Source organism: Amphiprion ocellaris, chromosome 14 (genome assembly GCF_022539595.1).
Source record: "Amphiprion ocellaris isolate individual 3 ecotype Okinawa chromosome 14, ASM2253959v1, whole genome shotgun sequence".
NCBI lineage: Eukaryota > Metazoa > Chordata > Actinopteri > Pomacentridae > Amphiprion > Amphiprion ocellaris.
The window spans coordinates 18,452,212-18,469,158 of record NC_072779.1 but is presented as its reverse complement, the minus strand read 5'-3'; the positions used below and the strand labels follow the sequence as shown (position 1 = coordinate 18,469,158).

Sequence of the window (16,947 nt, the reverse complement as noted above, 5' to 3'; positions counted from 1 at the left end):
GAATACTTTTGGCAATATAGTGTATCTGTAAACAGCACACGTTTTAGGTGATATTTGTTCATAGATTCTGAAATGTGGTTATTGCTAGCATTTCTGATTTTGTCAATCTTTCTTGCTCTGAAATGTGGAAAAGCAGGAAAAAAAGGAAAACTGTAAAATTGTCATGATTTTGGAAATTAAAGTTTATTTATATACACCCTATAAGAACCAACGTGAGCAGTTTACATATACAATAAAAGTAAATTAATTCAATGATGCTATAAATATCATAAAAGACTAAGCTCACTTGGCATAAGCAAATAGGTTTTCTGAAGTGACGTATCAAGATGTAACAGAAACCATACAATAAATGTGTAAAAATAAGCTCAATCTGCTCATTAAATCGTAACGTGTGTGTAATGAACTGTACATCATCCACCACATCATGACTGAGGTCATCATATTGAGGGGGACAGTTACCAAAACAGCTTGTGCCTGCTTTCAGGAGACTTGAAACAAAGCTGTCATTTGGTGCCACCATGTGGTTGAGTCTGGACATCCATAGCTACTCTGAGAATATATTGCAAGTTAAGAAGGTTGGTCAATTCTTTGGCAAATACGCTCCTCTAACAACATGTGCAGTAAATTACTGAAGTTGCAGTGGCATATGTAACCATGTGGGTTTTGAATCTTTTGGGGAAAAAATGATGGATTGACTACAAAATAAAGTGAATAGAAATAAAACAAACAGCATCCAAACATGCTGTTACAGGCCAAGAAAAAGCCACGTGTTTCTGAGAAGTGGAATATCTATTCAAATTTAGAAGTGCTTCAAATCTGCCTCTTTAAAGGCCCAGTGTAGGATTGCATCCTACTTAACTGCTTAGCAATGACAAAATAAATTATGGCGAGAGTTTGACTGACATTTGTGAATTTCTGAGCTGATCGAAACTTAAAAAATACAAAAGTTAAGTACATTTATTCAAGTTATCCTGTTGCCAACATGGAAAACCTCCTTTAAAAATCTTTTATTCAACACTTCAGTTTCACAGATGATTTTGGGCCTTTGTGAGAAGCATTATTAGGATATTTGTTAGATATATAAAGGCCCTGAAGAGTCTGTGGATATTCTGTCCAAACATATTTTTCTACAAATCCTGAGGAAAATAATGTGCTATTTGCCCAGGTTCAAACAGAAAACTTGATTTTTTTTTCTTTTGTTGTAGTCTATAATGTTTTGATTTCATAACATAAAGCAGTTTGAATGTAAAATATCATTATCCTATATTATAGATAAGTATCAGGTATGTTTGTTGTTTACCCAAGTTCTAATTTATAACCACATACTGATAATGAACGTTATTACAACAAATATAATGAAACAAGAGAGTTTGATTTACACCATACAAGAAGTTACTCTAGAAAACATGTAACATGTTTTTAGTCTTGCAAGAGATTTCAGTAGTTTACTCACTCCATGCTGCAGAATAAACCAACTGATGCCATATTGGGGTCAAGTTAGGTTTAGTGGGTTAAATATGTAACTGGATTTAGCCTGGCAAAGGATTCCTCCAGTGTTACTCAGATGCCAGACAACATACACATGGATTACAAGCCAATCAAACAGCATGATTATAATGTAACATTTTTCATGAGGTTCATCTATCCAGGCATTCAAACATCTAAAATCTACTGCACATTCATGTATGTTTATTTACTCCTCTTAAAGACGCTTTTTTTCAGGTGAAACCAGCCAAAGATAAAATCTGTTCTTTATAACCGATTAGATCCTGCAGTAGGTGACAATTGATTCCACTGTTTTTGGTTTATTGGTGCAGTAATGCAACAATTTATGGCTCATTAGCATGTTTTACTTTCACTTCCTCTCTGGCAGCATCTCTAAAGACAATAAATTCAGGGCAGTTATAAGGAGCTCTGGAGGCTAAAATGGAAACTGACAGTAATTCAGCTGGCAGCTTTTAAGAAATAAACACTAAATGATATTTAAATTGATTCCTTTATTGGCTTGTTTTATAGGCTGGCAGGGCCAACTTCCACAAATACTCTAAGTCTTCATGACGCCATGTCGTCCAGTTCTGATTGAACTGACAGTGCCCATGTATACTCTATATTTGAGCTTGTAATGTGCCACGGCTGGCATGTTAAAATATCACCATAAACCTTCTTAACAAATCATACAAGTGGCACTTAAAGCTCCTAATGCACTGCTAGCTGAACAGAAAATACTTAACATCTCCATTAGATTTAGAAAATTAAAAAGTGTGGAGCTTAGTGAATGAATTCACTTAAATGACTAAGAGTTAGTATGTTTACATTCACTGCTGATGCGGCTAATAATTTAGCTTGTAGGAATTGCATCTGTCTAGTCAGAGTTTTTAAGAAACAAACACTAATCAATATTTGTATGCATTCATTTATTGACCTTTTTTAATAGGCTGGCCTGATTAAGTTCTTTAGAGACTATAGGCCTGATGCCATGTCAGTCAATTCTGATTAGACAAATCATAACCATGGGGAAAAAATTAAAAATCATTACACACAGTCTTATTTCAGAAGAAATCACCTTTTAGAAAGAAAAGTTCCAAATCAACAAACATGACTTAAATACTTGTGCTACAAAGAGGAGGTTGCTATCCTTTCTTGATTTGATCCATAATTTTTCCTGTTGCTTTGCTTGGGAAACCCAAGGAAGGAGGGGAACCCATGGGCCTGCTTTATAGGCTTGCCTGGCTACCCTCCTCAGATACTTAAGGTCTAATATCCTGTCATCACAGGTCTAAAGATAATTATACATTCACCTCTCTTAAGTGACGTTTTTAAAAGAACGTAACTACTGTGTTAGCAGGTTGGGCCTTCAGGTCTTTTACCGCATCTAGTTCTGATTTTAAAAATCACCACAAGTATCAAGGTTATCAATGTGAGGTTAATTAATCATTTGTCAGTAGTTAAACTATACAATTAAATCCAAATAATCAAAAACACAAGTTTTTAAAAGCCTGCTTTTTGAAAGACAAAAAAAAAATGACTTAAAAATTTAAGATAATGATGGTTATCTAGTCTCTAAATTTCTAAATAAATAAAATAAAATGCGTTTTTAAAAAATCGTACATTTATTTTACTCTACTTGGGTAACTCTTAAAGCACTTAAAGCAGGGATGCTCCCCAGGTCCCCAGGGGCCAAGAGCCTGCCCTCACATTAATTATACCTACACAATTAACAATGCCACACCTTATGTAATGCAGATAAATAACAATGAAGCCTTATTCCTGCGACAAAAGCTTGTTAAATATGTTCCAGGTGGGTTCCTCTCCTCTCCATCCATACATTTACTATGAATGATAGCAGCTCCCACTGCGAGCCTCGCCACACCCCCTTTCGAGGAACGCCATTTTGTTGACATACAGACTTGCCATCAAAATAAGCTCCTTTTGAAGGGCTTTAAAGCCACGCGGGACCGTGACATGTCAAGTATGTAAAGAAAACACGCGTGGACCCCGAGTAACATCACATGCACGTTAAAAACACTTCCATCCCGAGCGTTAAAGCCGCTGTGTGTCAAGTCTCCGTTCACCCATTTCAACATGAAACTGGCCGCGACTGACGTCAGCAGCCATCTTTGTGCAGCTAATCCGGGCTGTTTATTACACCTTCATCACTGCTCAGGCTCCAGTACCAGCCTGCAGGTGCCGCAGAGCCACACAAACACAGGACGACGAGCAACAACAACAAAAAAGGAGGAAAAGAAAGCAAAGAGAGAGAAGCCTTTAGTAGTGAGGGGACACATTTCAGTGGCAGACAGAAACCAGCGCTCCTCCTCGGCTATATAGGCAGGGAAACGCCACAATAACCAACCAACGGCTGCCAGAGGGTAGAGAGGAGCGCACAAGGCAATCCACATCCATCTGCCAGCCACTTAGGACGCGCTAACATTTCCAGTCCGGATTTCAGCACAGCTGTCCCGCTAATACTACCAGGAAAATGTAAGTACATCATCGTTTTAATGCTCTTTTTTTGGGGGGGGGGAAATCCTATTTATTAATAAATTCAGTCCTGACGACTGCTATTGGCAGCCTGTTTAGGGATTTACGGTGTCTGAACGGTGCTTGTTAGCCGTCAAATACTGCGCCTGGAACACTGCTGCCGTGTTAATCATCGCTAAATGTTGAATTTAATTTCACAGCTGTCTCTCTCTCTCATAATGGACCCAGTGTGGAGGCTAACACGTCGGCCTAACCTTGGAGCAGACGGAGACATGGGGTTTATCTCTTATTAAACACATTATTAGCCGTATTTTGGGTGTTTTACACGGTAAACCAGCTCCTTGTTTCTCGCCTCTCGTCTCGTATTTTTTATTATTATTTTTTTTATTTCTATCGTCCGGTGGGTTTCACTTCAGCCAACACGCACGCATTTTATTTCCAGTTTGGACTGGTTTGGTTTGAAAAGGACACCGTCTGTGTGATTTCCCACAGGCTAATTACAACCACGTTAAGGAAAAGGTCGTGTTTAAAAACGCCTTGTTTTTGTCCTCCGTGGACGTTTCCAGGGTTTAATTTTAGTGTCTGTTGAACCGCAGGTGACGATTAGGCTAATTCTAGAAACAGCAAGGACATAATGTTGGACAGCCTCAGTAGCTGTTGGAGCGGCGGCAGTCTGCTCTCTGAGCCTGTTGAACATTCACACCTTCGACAATATTCGACGAAAACTGTCTGAATCGTGTTTTAGACGATGGTATTATTAGCTGTGAATTAGGCTCAGGCCTAGTTTACGTGATATTTGCAACCTACAGCGGGGGGTGGGGATAGCCTAGCCTCCTGCTGTATGTCGTCGATTGTCGTGCGAGGGCGGACTGCTATATATCACACCATATCTGAGGCTTTTTGCGTCTTCACGACCAAACAAACCCCTTAAATTGTGTGTTTTACCCGCATTTTGTTTTATGTTCCTGACTACACATGATACGGATACATAAAGGGGTCGGCTAAGGGGAGGTAGCCCCGTCTGCCAGTGAAATAACCTGGTGCCAACACACGACATGTCACTCAGCAGGAGTCATCGTGCCTGTTCACGTTCCCTCCGTGGGATCTAAGTTTCATTTGAGGCCTAATTTGGTTGTAGTTGGGCATCCAGGAGCTTAAAATCCAGCCTCCTCTGTATAAGGAACCTCCCCGCCCTCGATGTGACAGGCTGTAGGTGTATTTACAGGCCTGAGTCTTGGTGTTTAACAGGACATCGTGGAGACGTGGTGGTCAGAAATGAAAGTCATGAGTGTTGGATCCAGCAGAGCATCAGACACTCTCAGATCTACGCTGCTGTGGCGCTGTCCAGTGCTGAAATGTTCAAATGTCGCTCTCCAGTGCTGGAATCACACAGCATGCTTTTCCATGACACTGACCACCCAAACAGAAATCCATTAGACCAGGACGCTCATTTGATTTTTCATTTGGATTTATTTATTCCTCTTCTTAGTAGTCTGCTGAAATCAATACCAAAATGGTATAATCATATGCTATCTATCTATCTATCTATCTATCTATCTATCTATCTATCTATCTATCTATCTATCGTAAATCTTGAACCTGCTCTTCATTTCATTGGGGACCCCTGAAAAACCTTAAATAGAACCGTCAATGTTGCAGCAGCCCGCTTTGGAAACCACAGGGCAATACTATTTTTATAAGATGTGTCTTGAAAGAAGGTTGAATATATTTAGCTTTCATAACAAGTCTGACATTATCAGTGCACTGTACAGGGAAAGATGTGAAACCTCACCAACCCAGCATGTTAGGTCAGCTGCTTCTATCAGACAAAAGGTTCCGCTTGCATTATAGTTCTTTTTATTTTCTCCAATTCTCGTCTGAAAAATGGGATGGAAATGCAATACTGGCACACACATTCATTAGCAGGAAGAGCGATTCATATGCTAGCCCTTATGATAGCGATTGCATCAGTCAAATCAAGAAATGTATCATTCAACAGGACACCTCCTGTTGAATGATGCAATCCTTTGTGCCATTATTAGGCAAGCATGCAACGACTCAGTTAATTTTATCATCTTCAGTTTGAATTAAAAATTTTGTACAGAAGTGGCACCAATTCGAAACACCTGATCTACCTGACTGATTGGAGCACAGCAGGCAGTTTTCACAGGAGGCTGAAGCTGGGGAGCAATGTTGTCACTGCACTCACGACTCTTCGTGGTGTCAGAGGTGATGACAGTGTGAACCTCTGCACACATTTCACCTTTATGGTGGTACTCAGAGCTGACAAATGAAAAGAAACTAACAGTAATTACATGTTAAATAGTTAGACATCGGTTACACAGTTCTTGAGGAACTTTGTTGTCCACATAGATATCTTTAAAGACACATAGTGATTATTTAACATTATAAACATCACAGATAGCCTTGAGGGTTTTATGCTGACCTTTTCTGTCAGAGCTGATTGGCACCTGATAGGGACCACCAGCACCCATCAAGCGACTCCAAAGGATTTGTTGCTGTTAGAGGATTAGTAATGTGTGAGCGAGCAAAGGTGACCTTTATACAGAGTTTTGTCTCACACTAGTAGAGTAGCGTAGTTACAACTAAGGCGTATCTGTCATATGACGCTGCAGCCTTGGTTTTATCACAGAGTGCAGGTTTGCAGATGCACTCTGTGATATAATTTGAAATGCTAGATAGCAATAAAACAGGCTCGATTAGCTGAGCTACTCCACTGCTACCACCTACTATTTTAAGCCTTTCAGTGGCTTGTGACTTGCTTTTATTGGATCTGCTGCTCCAGCAGTTGCAGAATGTTTAAGAGTTTTATCTGGTGGTCACAGTATTGAAGCAGAACGTGTATTTGTTAACTGAGGTAATCAGATCTTACTGTACGTAAAATTATGAGACAAGCTTGTTCATTTCTCTCTTATGGCTAATCAAAAATGTGATTTATGTGCTTGCTTTGCGTGTATGTGATTGTGCCTGCTGCCCATTCAACATCTCAGTGATGGCTTAAAGAGCTTGTATTGTCCTCCTTTCCTTTAGTGTGTTATAGCTGCTTTTTTGTGCACTTGAAAGGTCTGCAAACATAAAAAGCCCATGATCCATGCCAAAGGGAATTCTTCTCTCTTATATAAAACACTTCTCCTTACTTGCCTGAAAATCCTTGTTTTAAAGTCCAGTTTTTCATCTGTTACTTACTTACCTCAACATGTAACACATTTGTATAACGCCTGCCAAGCACAGCTAGTTGGGCACGCCCTGAAACAAAGAATGAGCAGCTGACTCACACTTCATGATTATTCCTTCATTCGAGCCATCTTTGCTAAAGCTACATCTCTGTAGTCGTAGATCTGGTGTTCCAGTACTAACTAACCTTGTCTCACTTTTATCGGGCCGACTGACCAATCAGAGCAGACTGGGCTTTTCAGGAGGGAGGTTTTAAAGTGACAAACATTTCAGACAGAGGGTGACAAGAGGTGCTGCAGTAATGTACATTATGAGAAAAATAGTGTTTTGCACATTAAGCCATGTAAACTCATTCTTGTTGAACCCCCAAAATACAATTATAAACCTGTAATTGTGCACAATATGTATAGAACTTAAAATTTTCACTGTAAATGAATCTTTATTTTTAAGATAGATAATTTAGTTTGTACTGATTAAGCACAAAAATAAAACACGTAAATCAGCAGTAGTGCAGAAAAGGCTCTTACTAGTTTGAAATAGCAGATAAACAGAGTGCATATAAATAGTGTTGGTATCCACAAGGACAAATTCTATCTTTTAAGACAAAATTAGGCTGAAATATTGTTTGACAAATGACGCATGTTGGTAACAGGCCCAGCAGGTTTAGGGCAGGTTGTGAATGGTAAATTTTATTGATACCCAATGTTATTATGACCTCCAAAACACCTTTGCAACTTAGATATTTTTATTTAAACCTACATACTAGTGCACCTATTAAGGAAAACAAGACTATGTTCTAGATCCCCCCTAAAAAGGCTGTCAGAGAATCTGAAGAATGCTGCTAAATGTGTGGCTAGGTTGTGGCTAAACTGTTGCACGGTTGTTCCATGATCGTATGCTCTGGGTTTTTGTTTGGTTTTGGATCATAGTGATTTGTCTGCATGTTAGATATTGTTTTCACTGCGGATCATAACTATCTTTCATCCTTCGTCATTCATGTGTGAATTATGCAATCAGCAAATTATGCTTGACAGAACAGGATTAGCTGACCCAACCCAAGAAAAAAAGAAAACAGTAACTCATTAAATGATTTTAGATATATTTTTGTATCTCTGGTGTATTTGCTTCCTCGCTCCAAAGAGCAGAGGTTTCTAGTAGTGTTAACACAAAGGCAGGTATTTTTTACTGGGCTCTCTTTTTTCAGTGGTAAATGACACTCTCGCTTGTACTCTTTGTCTCTGAATGCAGCCATTATCTGTGCATAGTGCATCCAAAAGAATAGGTCTATGTAGGCCACAATACACCACAGCATGACGAATCAGCTTGACTTTTGTGAACCCTGGTTGGTTCTGTTTGTTACAAAGGATAACTCTGTCACCCTTTATCACATGTTCCATATTTTAGTGCAAACACGTATTATGATATGAATTGTTTGTTTACAAGTAGAGTCTCCAAGTTAGACCAGATTCTGTCTTAAATATCAATACAAATATGTGCACTTTTCCATCCCTTGGACACACCTACTGTATCAGTAAGGCCTCAGTTACACTCTCATTATTGTGAAGCTCCCAGCAGTGTTCAGTTCACAGCAAAATTCCACATTCTGTGCAAATTAACTAACAAATGGAGGAGTTGAAAATGAAGAATGTCTCAGATAATGTATTTTTCTATGACTTACCCAAATTTGATGTCTTTTTTGACCTTTTCCTCAAGCACACATCACATGGTAACATTTATATAATGTTATGCAATGCAGGAGAGGGGTAAAGGGATATTTGATGTGAGATATATGATCTGTATTTGAACAAGTTACTCTATGTTGTTTTCATTGATGCTAGTTTTATTCATTTCACTGAGAAAGGCAGAATTAGCCATACAGTGATAGCCCATTAAAACTATTTTAATTTACTAGTTAAAATGGGCCCTATAGCAAAAATATTCTTATTGTGCTTATTTTTTCAAGCAAAACCTGAATCATTTCCTTTTTGTGAATGGGGAGCATCGGTCATTCTTGTGCGCATTATTATATAATTTATATTACATCAGATAAACTGTTCTGTGTTGTCGCTTTTCTTCTGATGCACGGTAACATCAGTGGTATTTCATTTTCTGTGTGGATATGCTTTATATAGCACTAAATTATTGTTTTTTTAATTTCCAGGTCTGCCCCAGCCGGAGCCCCTGCACCAGAGGGAGGGAATCAGCCCCCCAACCTCACCAGCAACCGCCGTCTGCAGCAGACACAGGCACAGGTGGATGAGGTGAGTATACGGCAAACACAAAGTCATATTCTGTCAAACATGCTCCCATGTAGAAGTACATGCTTTAAGCTTTAGTCATATTGGTAACTTGCTATTTTCTGCTTTCTCACATATGATACACACTGAGCATAAAAATATAAATCTTTCATAGTTAGGAATGGATTTGATTCTATTTTTTTTCTTAAAGCCTTAAACTGTAGTTAGACATGAAAGTTTAGGAACAACTTTCAATCATTTTCTATATCTAGCAGTCCTGCTCCATCCTGTCAAACACTCACACAGTTATCCTGTCTCAGTTGCTGATTACACCACACTGCTCGATGTGTCTTTCCCCAGGTGGTGGATATCATGCGTGTAAACGTGGATAAGGTTCTGGAGCGTGATCAGAAGCTGTCAGAACTGGATGACAGGGCTGATGCCCTGCAGGCTGGAGCCTCTCAGTTTGAGACCAGTGCTGCAAAACTGAAGAATAAATACTGGTGGAAGAATGCCAAGGTAAGGGCACGTAAACATGCTTGCTTACATAGCAAATACGTGTGTATAAAGATTGCCTTAGACTGTCCTCTTACCAGGTGAATTAAATAAGAAAGACTCCAGTGATGTGTAGTCATTGCTGATTTCTGCTACAGGTTTAACTCACGTTATCATTCCTGTGTCATTGGTTGTTTTTAAATGTATCATCTGCATCATTAGAGGGTTACACAATGGTGTTTTGCCTTGGGAATCATCATGCAACTGCTTCATGCTATGTGCCTAAGCAGCAGAAAGGCTGAATGTATTCATAATATGTGTTTGATGTGTTACTGAATACTTGACTTAAATCTTGTCCTGACTGTAAGAACTACATACAGCCTAAGATCGTCTTTGTTTGTGCTTTTAAAAATTAATTTACCGAGTTTGATTTTTAACAAGCGACTGCTTTTCTAATGACGTTTTTTTCTGGAAATCTGCTCACTTACAGATGATGATTATCCTGGGTGTGATATGTGTGATTGTCCTCATCGTCATTATCGGTAAGAGCCCTCTTTGTGCACATAGATTCGACACTGTTTTGGAGCTACTCACTTGCAAATCTGTGAAAAAACTGTCTTCACGTGCATGTTTGTTCAATAGCTTTTTAATTCTTGCAGCATTGATTTTAACATTGTGTTTTCTTCTGAATTTAAACCAATACATGCAGTAGTGTTCCGTGATGAATTAAATAATGAATTAAACTTCATCACTTTCTCTCTTTTCTTTCTATTTACAGTGTACTTCAGCACCTAAGAAGAGTTGCTCCTACCCCAGTCTGATCCCAGCTTCCTTACTACAGAAAAAACCCTCAAATTGACAACAAAATTAACCACAGATGACTAATTTATTATATATATAAAATATATATATATCTAAATATATATATATCTCCCTGATTAGCCTCGATATAACACCCCTAAAACCCTTCAGGGCCCCATGGCTCCCCCACTTCTACCACCTTGCCTCTGGACCCCTGTCAATATTTGTCCTGTGAGTGTGTGGCCCTGTCTCCTTTCTGGGTACTCTTGGCTTTTCTAACCTGCCATACTGAGAACCAAACACTTGTGATGATGCAACAACAGAAAAGGAAACAACGATTGGCGATAATTGTTACATACCTGATATATATAGTTCTTTGTAGAGTTTTATTCTGATATATACTGTTTTGTAGGTGTGTGTGCGTGTGTGTGTGCATTTTGTACTTTTTATTTTTTGTATTAATTTTACGTATGCTTCAGCGTTAACTACTGCCTATTAATCGAAGTGTGTATCTTGCATGTGCTCATCATCTGTCCGTCCCCAGCTTATTCTCTCTTTTTGGTGTGTTTTTGCACAGTGGAGGTAGTCTCCATTTAACTATTGGAATACCAATTGAGTTTCATTTGTGTTACCCGTGTCCACTAAGAAAGTCCAAAATAAGCCACAGAACTAAAACTTGTGCTAAAAAATGCATTATCAAGTTAAAGAACTTGGAGTTATTCCACAAAACAAACTACCCATGTAAATCTACTAGGTTTCCCCTTGTTTAGCTACACATTTCTCTAACTTGATACCATCAAAAAAAAAAAAAAAAAGTCAAGTCTTAGCTTTTTCGGTGGCTTTTGGACAGAGTTAATGCTCACTGATCCTGATCAAACACAAATGTTGCATGAATTGTGAAGCTAATCTTTAGTAATCATCATTTTCAACCCCTTTTCATTTGATCCTCCCATTACATGAGTGTCATTTCTCTTTGAACATTTCTCTCTTTAATAACTTCCATCTGTATTGTCTTTAACACCCCCAGTCCTCCTCCGTCTCTCGGCATGCTTGGACACCTCAGTTTCTTCGGATTATTTCAAAACTGCCATAGTACAGTTGGACCAATGTCTGTAGGTGTTTCTTTTTTTATTTAAATATTACGTAGTGTCTTATTTCGAAAACATTCCTTCATTGCAGTCTAGTGCAAATGCTCTTACTGTAGCACATGTAAGTGTAAGTATCTTTAAAAAAAAAAATACATGGATGAAACTTGTGTCGAAAACGTTGGTCATGCAAACCATAGGAGAAACTAGTTATAGTTATTAGCTGTAAGAGTACATTTTGGATAGACAGGATTCGACTTTCAATCTGTCCAAATGATTTTCTTATGTAATATTAGTAAAGTTTTCCGAACATTACGATATACTGTGGAGGTGTATTCATGTCAAACTGTGGATATGGGCTGAAAAAATATCCAAATGGCAGGCGATAAAATGGCACGTCGCTTAAATTGATTAATTTCCTCCAATCAATGGCTACTTCTCACTGGCCCATTCCTTATGCGGATACTGAAAAGCCTTCGTCCTCAGTCACTTCTTTAGTTACTGTAGGTTATTTCCAGTCAAACGCACCCTCACACATTAAGTGAGTGTGGAGGGAGTGGCTGACTGCAGAAAAGGAATCTGTTTAAAATGCACAAGCAACCTTGTTTTTGATGGCGCTGTCTGGCTGGTCCAAAGCCCGGCCAAAGGAGATCCTGGTGCAGCAAAACCTCTCCACATGAAGAGCACATTTAACATAAAGAGACAACTAAAGCTTGCCGATCCAGAAACAGGGACAGAGGCTCATGAGGAGAAATTTAAATTCACAGTCGAGTTTCAGTTCAGCAGGTTGATAACTTTGGGGTAGGTTCAGAAATCTATAGTCAAAGGTTAGTGACAAGAAAAGTGAGAAGCAATTATTCATACAATAGTAGCATTCCTAAGAAGAGTGTTTTGCTAGTGCAGTGGTTCTGTCTCAGTGTTTCTCCCTATAGTTAAGGCCTTTTTTCTTTTTTAAATATAATAGATTCTATTTTTTATTATAGTATATTTTTGTGTGAAACAGACAGGTAAAGAGCAGCAGCAGTAAGCTCCTCTTTACCTCGGTCTGCTGTGTTTTTTGTAATTCAGCTCCGTGCGTTATACACTGCCAAGCATCAAGGGAGAGGCTTCTGTTGTAATTGCAGTTCTTTCTTTCATTGGTGCCCTCACTGGTTTGGTCTTGAACTATTCTCTAACTTTTCCTTTGGCATCTACTCCTGTGTATACTACCCTTTTGGCTACTTTATGAACAGGAGAGCAGGGCAATACGATGCACTTGATTTTTGAATTGTCTGACATGGCGTCCAACTAAGGCCTTGTACACATGAGCTTGAGAAAGAATTAATCAGCAACTCCTGAAAAACTATTTTGCTTTCAACCACAGAAGGACTTTGTTGAGTTTTTCTTGTGGTTGTGGTAAATCAAAGCTCTGAAACTATTGCAGTTCAGTTATTCAGACAAAAATGTGTTGGGGGGGGGGAATAGAGGATTTTTAACTGTGCAGGCCTGCATTTATAAATTCAGGAAGCTGCACAGCTTTACTGCCACAGTCCTGAAATCTATATATTGAACTTTCAAATCATGCAATAGGAACTACAATATTTCCAAACAGCTGTGTGTAAAGCCTTAGTCGCCTTGTCTCTTTTCAACATGACTTTTTATCTTCCCAACCAGCTGAGTAGACCAACCTGCCCCCCTTTGCTCAACTCACTGATTCAGATTCTTACAGTGTGTGTGTGAGAGTGTGTGTGTGTGTGTGTGTGTGTGTGTGTGTGTGTGTGTGTGTGTGTGTGTGTGTGCGTGCAAGTGCATTAATGTGTGCGTGTGTGTTAGAATAGCTCTGTCTTGGGAATATCCCCAGTTTATCCTGACAGATTAGGCCGCTTAAATCTCAGAGCGAGGGCGTGTTGTTTCCTTGACCACTGAAGTACACAAGCATAGAGGTTGCAGATCTGTCGGCCCGTTCCAGTAGAAGAGGACCCCGACCTTAACGAGTCCACTCCTCCTCACTCCCCCTACGTGCTTTTCTCCAAATGGAGTAAAAGTAAACTGCAGAAGATTAACCAAAGACCAGATTTCCATGCTTACGCTGCCAATTGCCATCAAAAACAAGCGGAGAGAAACAGGTTATCTGAACTGTCCTAGTCTGTTTTAAATAGCTTACACCCTGACCCTATCTATAGGACCTTGTAACTATTACACACTGTCGAAATGGTGTGTCAGTTTGGCTTGTCAGTGTGCCATCCTAACATGCAAGTTAAACCAAAACATGAGGACCGCATGCTTCAAATCTAAAATACAGTCTCCCCTTATCATGTGTATCCAGGTCTGAAGAGCTTCTCTAATCTGTAACAAGTTTTCAGACACATGATCCTGTAACTAATTATAGCACAAGTCTTCTTTTTTCTGTCTCCATAGTGCTGCCAAGTTTTAAAAGACATGTAAACTAACTATAGCTAGTAGATATAACCAAGAAAAACATTATAAAAATCTGCATTGTTTGGTGTTGTAATATGGGGGTGTTTTTGGGGGTAGGGGGTCCTATATCCTCAGGTTTAAGGTATTAGCAATTTACCAAAATATATATGAGGACAAAAACTATATTAGCAAACAAAAAAACTGGATTTTTTTGGCAATAGAAAATCACTATGGGGTTATAAATGTGGTCCTTTTAGCCATCTTACAGGAGTTAACCACACAGTGGACTGAAGTGAAATAACACTACTGATTGGGGTAGGACTTCTGCGTTATCCATAAATCCAACTGTTGTCCTGTGAGTGCTCAACCAGTTTGGTCACAATAGTGAAAATGAATTGAGTGCTCTCTTTTTCTGTTGCTTTATTGTCTGTATGAAAAGAAGTGCGCGTATATTTTAACACCGTGGCACTTTTTCTGTTGTGAAACATTCATTTTGGTGGGATGGGAACATGATCTGATGGAGAATATTGTTTTATGTCACCCGCCAGAACTGTTCAGGGATCTCAACGCTGCATTCAGGTCATTTAGGGGTGATCCGAGATGCGACTCGCCGAAAAAAGCATTTGGACCCTTTTTCAGGTTTGATTTGTAACTTGTGAGCTTGTAACTCAAACTTGAAAGAAAGCAAACAAACCAAAAGAAGATCTGAAATCTTCAAGAAGTGTCATGAAATATGTACAGAATGTTCCCCTGCATTAACTTTGCCCCCAAAAGGGATGAATGCAGCAACAGGAGGGAACCTTTTGAGTCCCTGAATGTTCTCTGGATGGCTATAAATGTACAATATTCTGCTTAAACATATGTTACCATGTTTTGATTTTGAACCAAATATTGTGTTTTTGTTTTGCATCCGTTTAGTAATAACTCCAGATGTCACTGAATTGTTTGTGTGTCAGCACTGATGGGTAAAGGTAAACAAAAATGGGAAGTTAATGGGAAAAAAGTATTTTTACCTTCAATTGTCCAGAATGCTTAGAGTGATTCTACAGTTTACATCAGATTGCCGTTTGTATCTACAAGATATATTTTTTGTTTAAATCGGTTTATTTTTGAGGAAAGACTTTGATTTCTTTGTGGGAGTGGGGTTTCTGGGACGAAGGCCCACATTGGCCCTGTTCGTCTGGTCTTACAGGAGGGACAGGACCGGAGGCTCATTGGCAATGTGCTCGTTTTTACTTTATTTTCTCCTTTTCTTTTTGCTTTTATTTATTGATAGATTTATTGTGCTGTCCTTTGGTATGGGATTAGAAACTAAACAAGGTTGACTTAATGTAAAGGAGAGGAGACTGAATGAAAATCTAAAGTACATAAAATAATTGTAGTGTAAATCTATCAATGTCTTATTATCTTGATGAACATCATGAAATATATGTATATTGGAAAAACAGTATCTATGACAACTTGTACTTTTGTGTGTGCTTCATGTGATTTGTGGGTGTGCAACAAGGGAAAGATGCAATTTTGACTGCAATTCTGGGACCTTATCTGACCTGTATGACTAAGCATAAATTTGTTACCAATACAATGAGAAACCTCTTTCCTGAATTGATCCTTATTACATGTAAGTGTGCCAAAAATACATGGAGACCTGGAGCCATAAAAGTGCACATTTCTGCATTTGTCCAGAGTCTTGTTTATAGTCTGCTGTTAACCGCTGCACTCTGACACAAAATTGCTTACACAGGATAACACTGTAGAGATCAAGGGGTCAAGTTTTTCCTTTAATTTGTCACCCGTCTATTTCTATTGTCAGTTTTGTTTTTTTAATTTATTTTTTATCATTATCCTTTATTTAAACCTCTATTTAAACATTGACCAGGATGCCACACTGGTCAGGAAGAAAGTGCGAAGGGACACAGGATGTGATGTTACATCCCACCAGTGTGAGGCAGACCTTCATTTAGACAGCAGCAGTGGTTACATAACTTTTTGTCATTAGTCAAATCTTGAATAATTAATCTTGAAACATCACTTAGAAGACAATAACCCAGTGGCCCTGTGAGATACCACTGAATTCAAAATTAAATAATGAATCTTCCTATGAAATAAATAGATATGGCAATAAAATAAATCCCAGAGTAACTAAATGAGGCATTAGAAATAAACTTATGAATTATAACATTATTTATTATATGCCCCCAAATTAAATAATAAATATTCCTATGAAATAAATAGATATGGCAATAAAATAAATCGCAAAGTAACTAAACGAGGCATTAAAAATAAACTCTTATGAATTATACCATTATTTAATAAGTGCCCATGGAATAAATGAAGCAGTCCTTTAAGAAATGTTCCTTTAATTATCAAGATAAATTTTCTTTATACTTAGACATATTTATATATTTACCACCACATTTATTTATTCAGAATTTATTTCATCGCCATTTATTTATTTTACAGGAACATTTATTTATCAAGGTATCTATTTAATGTTGACTTAAACTGGATTCCATGGCCTTAAAATTCTAAGGTGGGAATAAAAGGGTTAATTTCGCATATTATATTTATTTTCATGCTTGGTGTAGAACAGCTGACACACTGCTATGCTGGCATTTTTCTCTCTTTTTTTAAAAAATTTTGCTTGGTCAGCAGAGAATAGTGTCTCTGACTGACTGGTTGAGTGACTGAATGAATGAATGACTGCAGGAGCTTCAAATCAAATCATTTTGGTCCACAGCCGACCCCAACACAGT

The 16,947-nt window shown here is 38.4% G+C and overlaps 1 protein-coding gene across 1 annotated transcript; it reads left to right on the top strand.

Moving 5' to 3' along the window:
• Positions 1-3,630: 3,630 nt before the first annotated feature.
• Positions 3,631-15,641, top strand: vamp2 (vesicle-associated membrane protein 2). Its single transcript, XM_023275412.3, has 5 exons — positions 3,631-3,981; positions 9,338-9,437; positions 9,774-9,932; positions 10,399-10,450; positions 10,687-15,641. Coding segments are annotated over exons 1-5 (330 nt in total). The 5' UTR covers positions 3,631-3,979; the 3' UTR covers positions 10,704-15,641.
• Positions 15,642-16,947: the final 1,306 nt, after the last annotated feature.

Coding starts and splice junctions, on each gene's coding strand:
- vamp2 (XM_023275412.3), top strand. Junction 9,438..9,773: donor CACAGGCACAGGTGGATGAG/GTGAGTATACGG, acceptor GTCTTTCCCCAG/GTGGTGGATATCATGCGTGT. Junction 9,933..10,398: donor ACTGGTGGAAGAATGCCAAG/GTAAGGGCACGT, acceptor GCTCACTTACAG/ATGATGATTATCCTGGGTGT.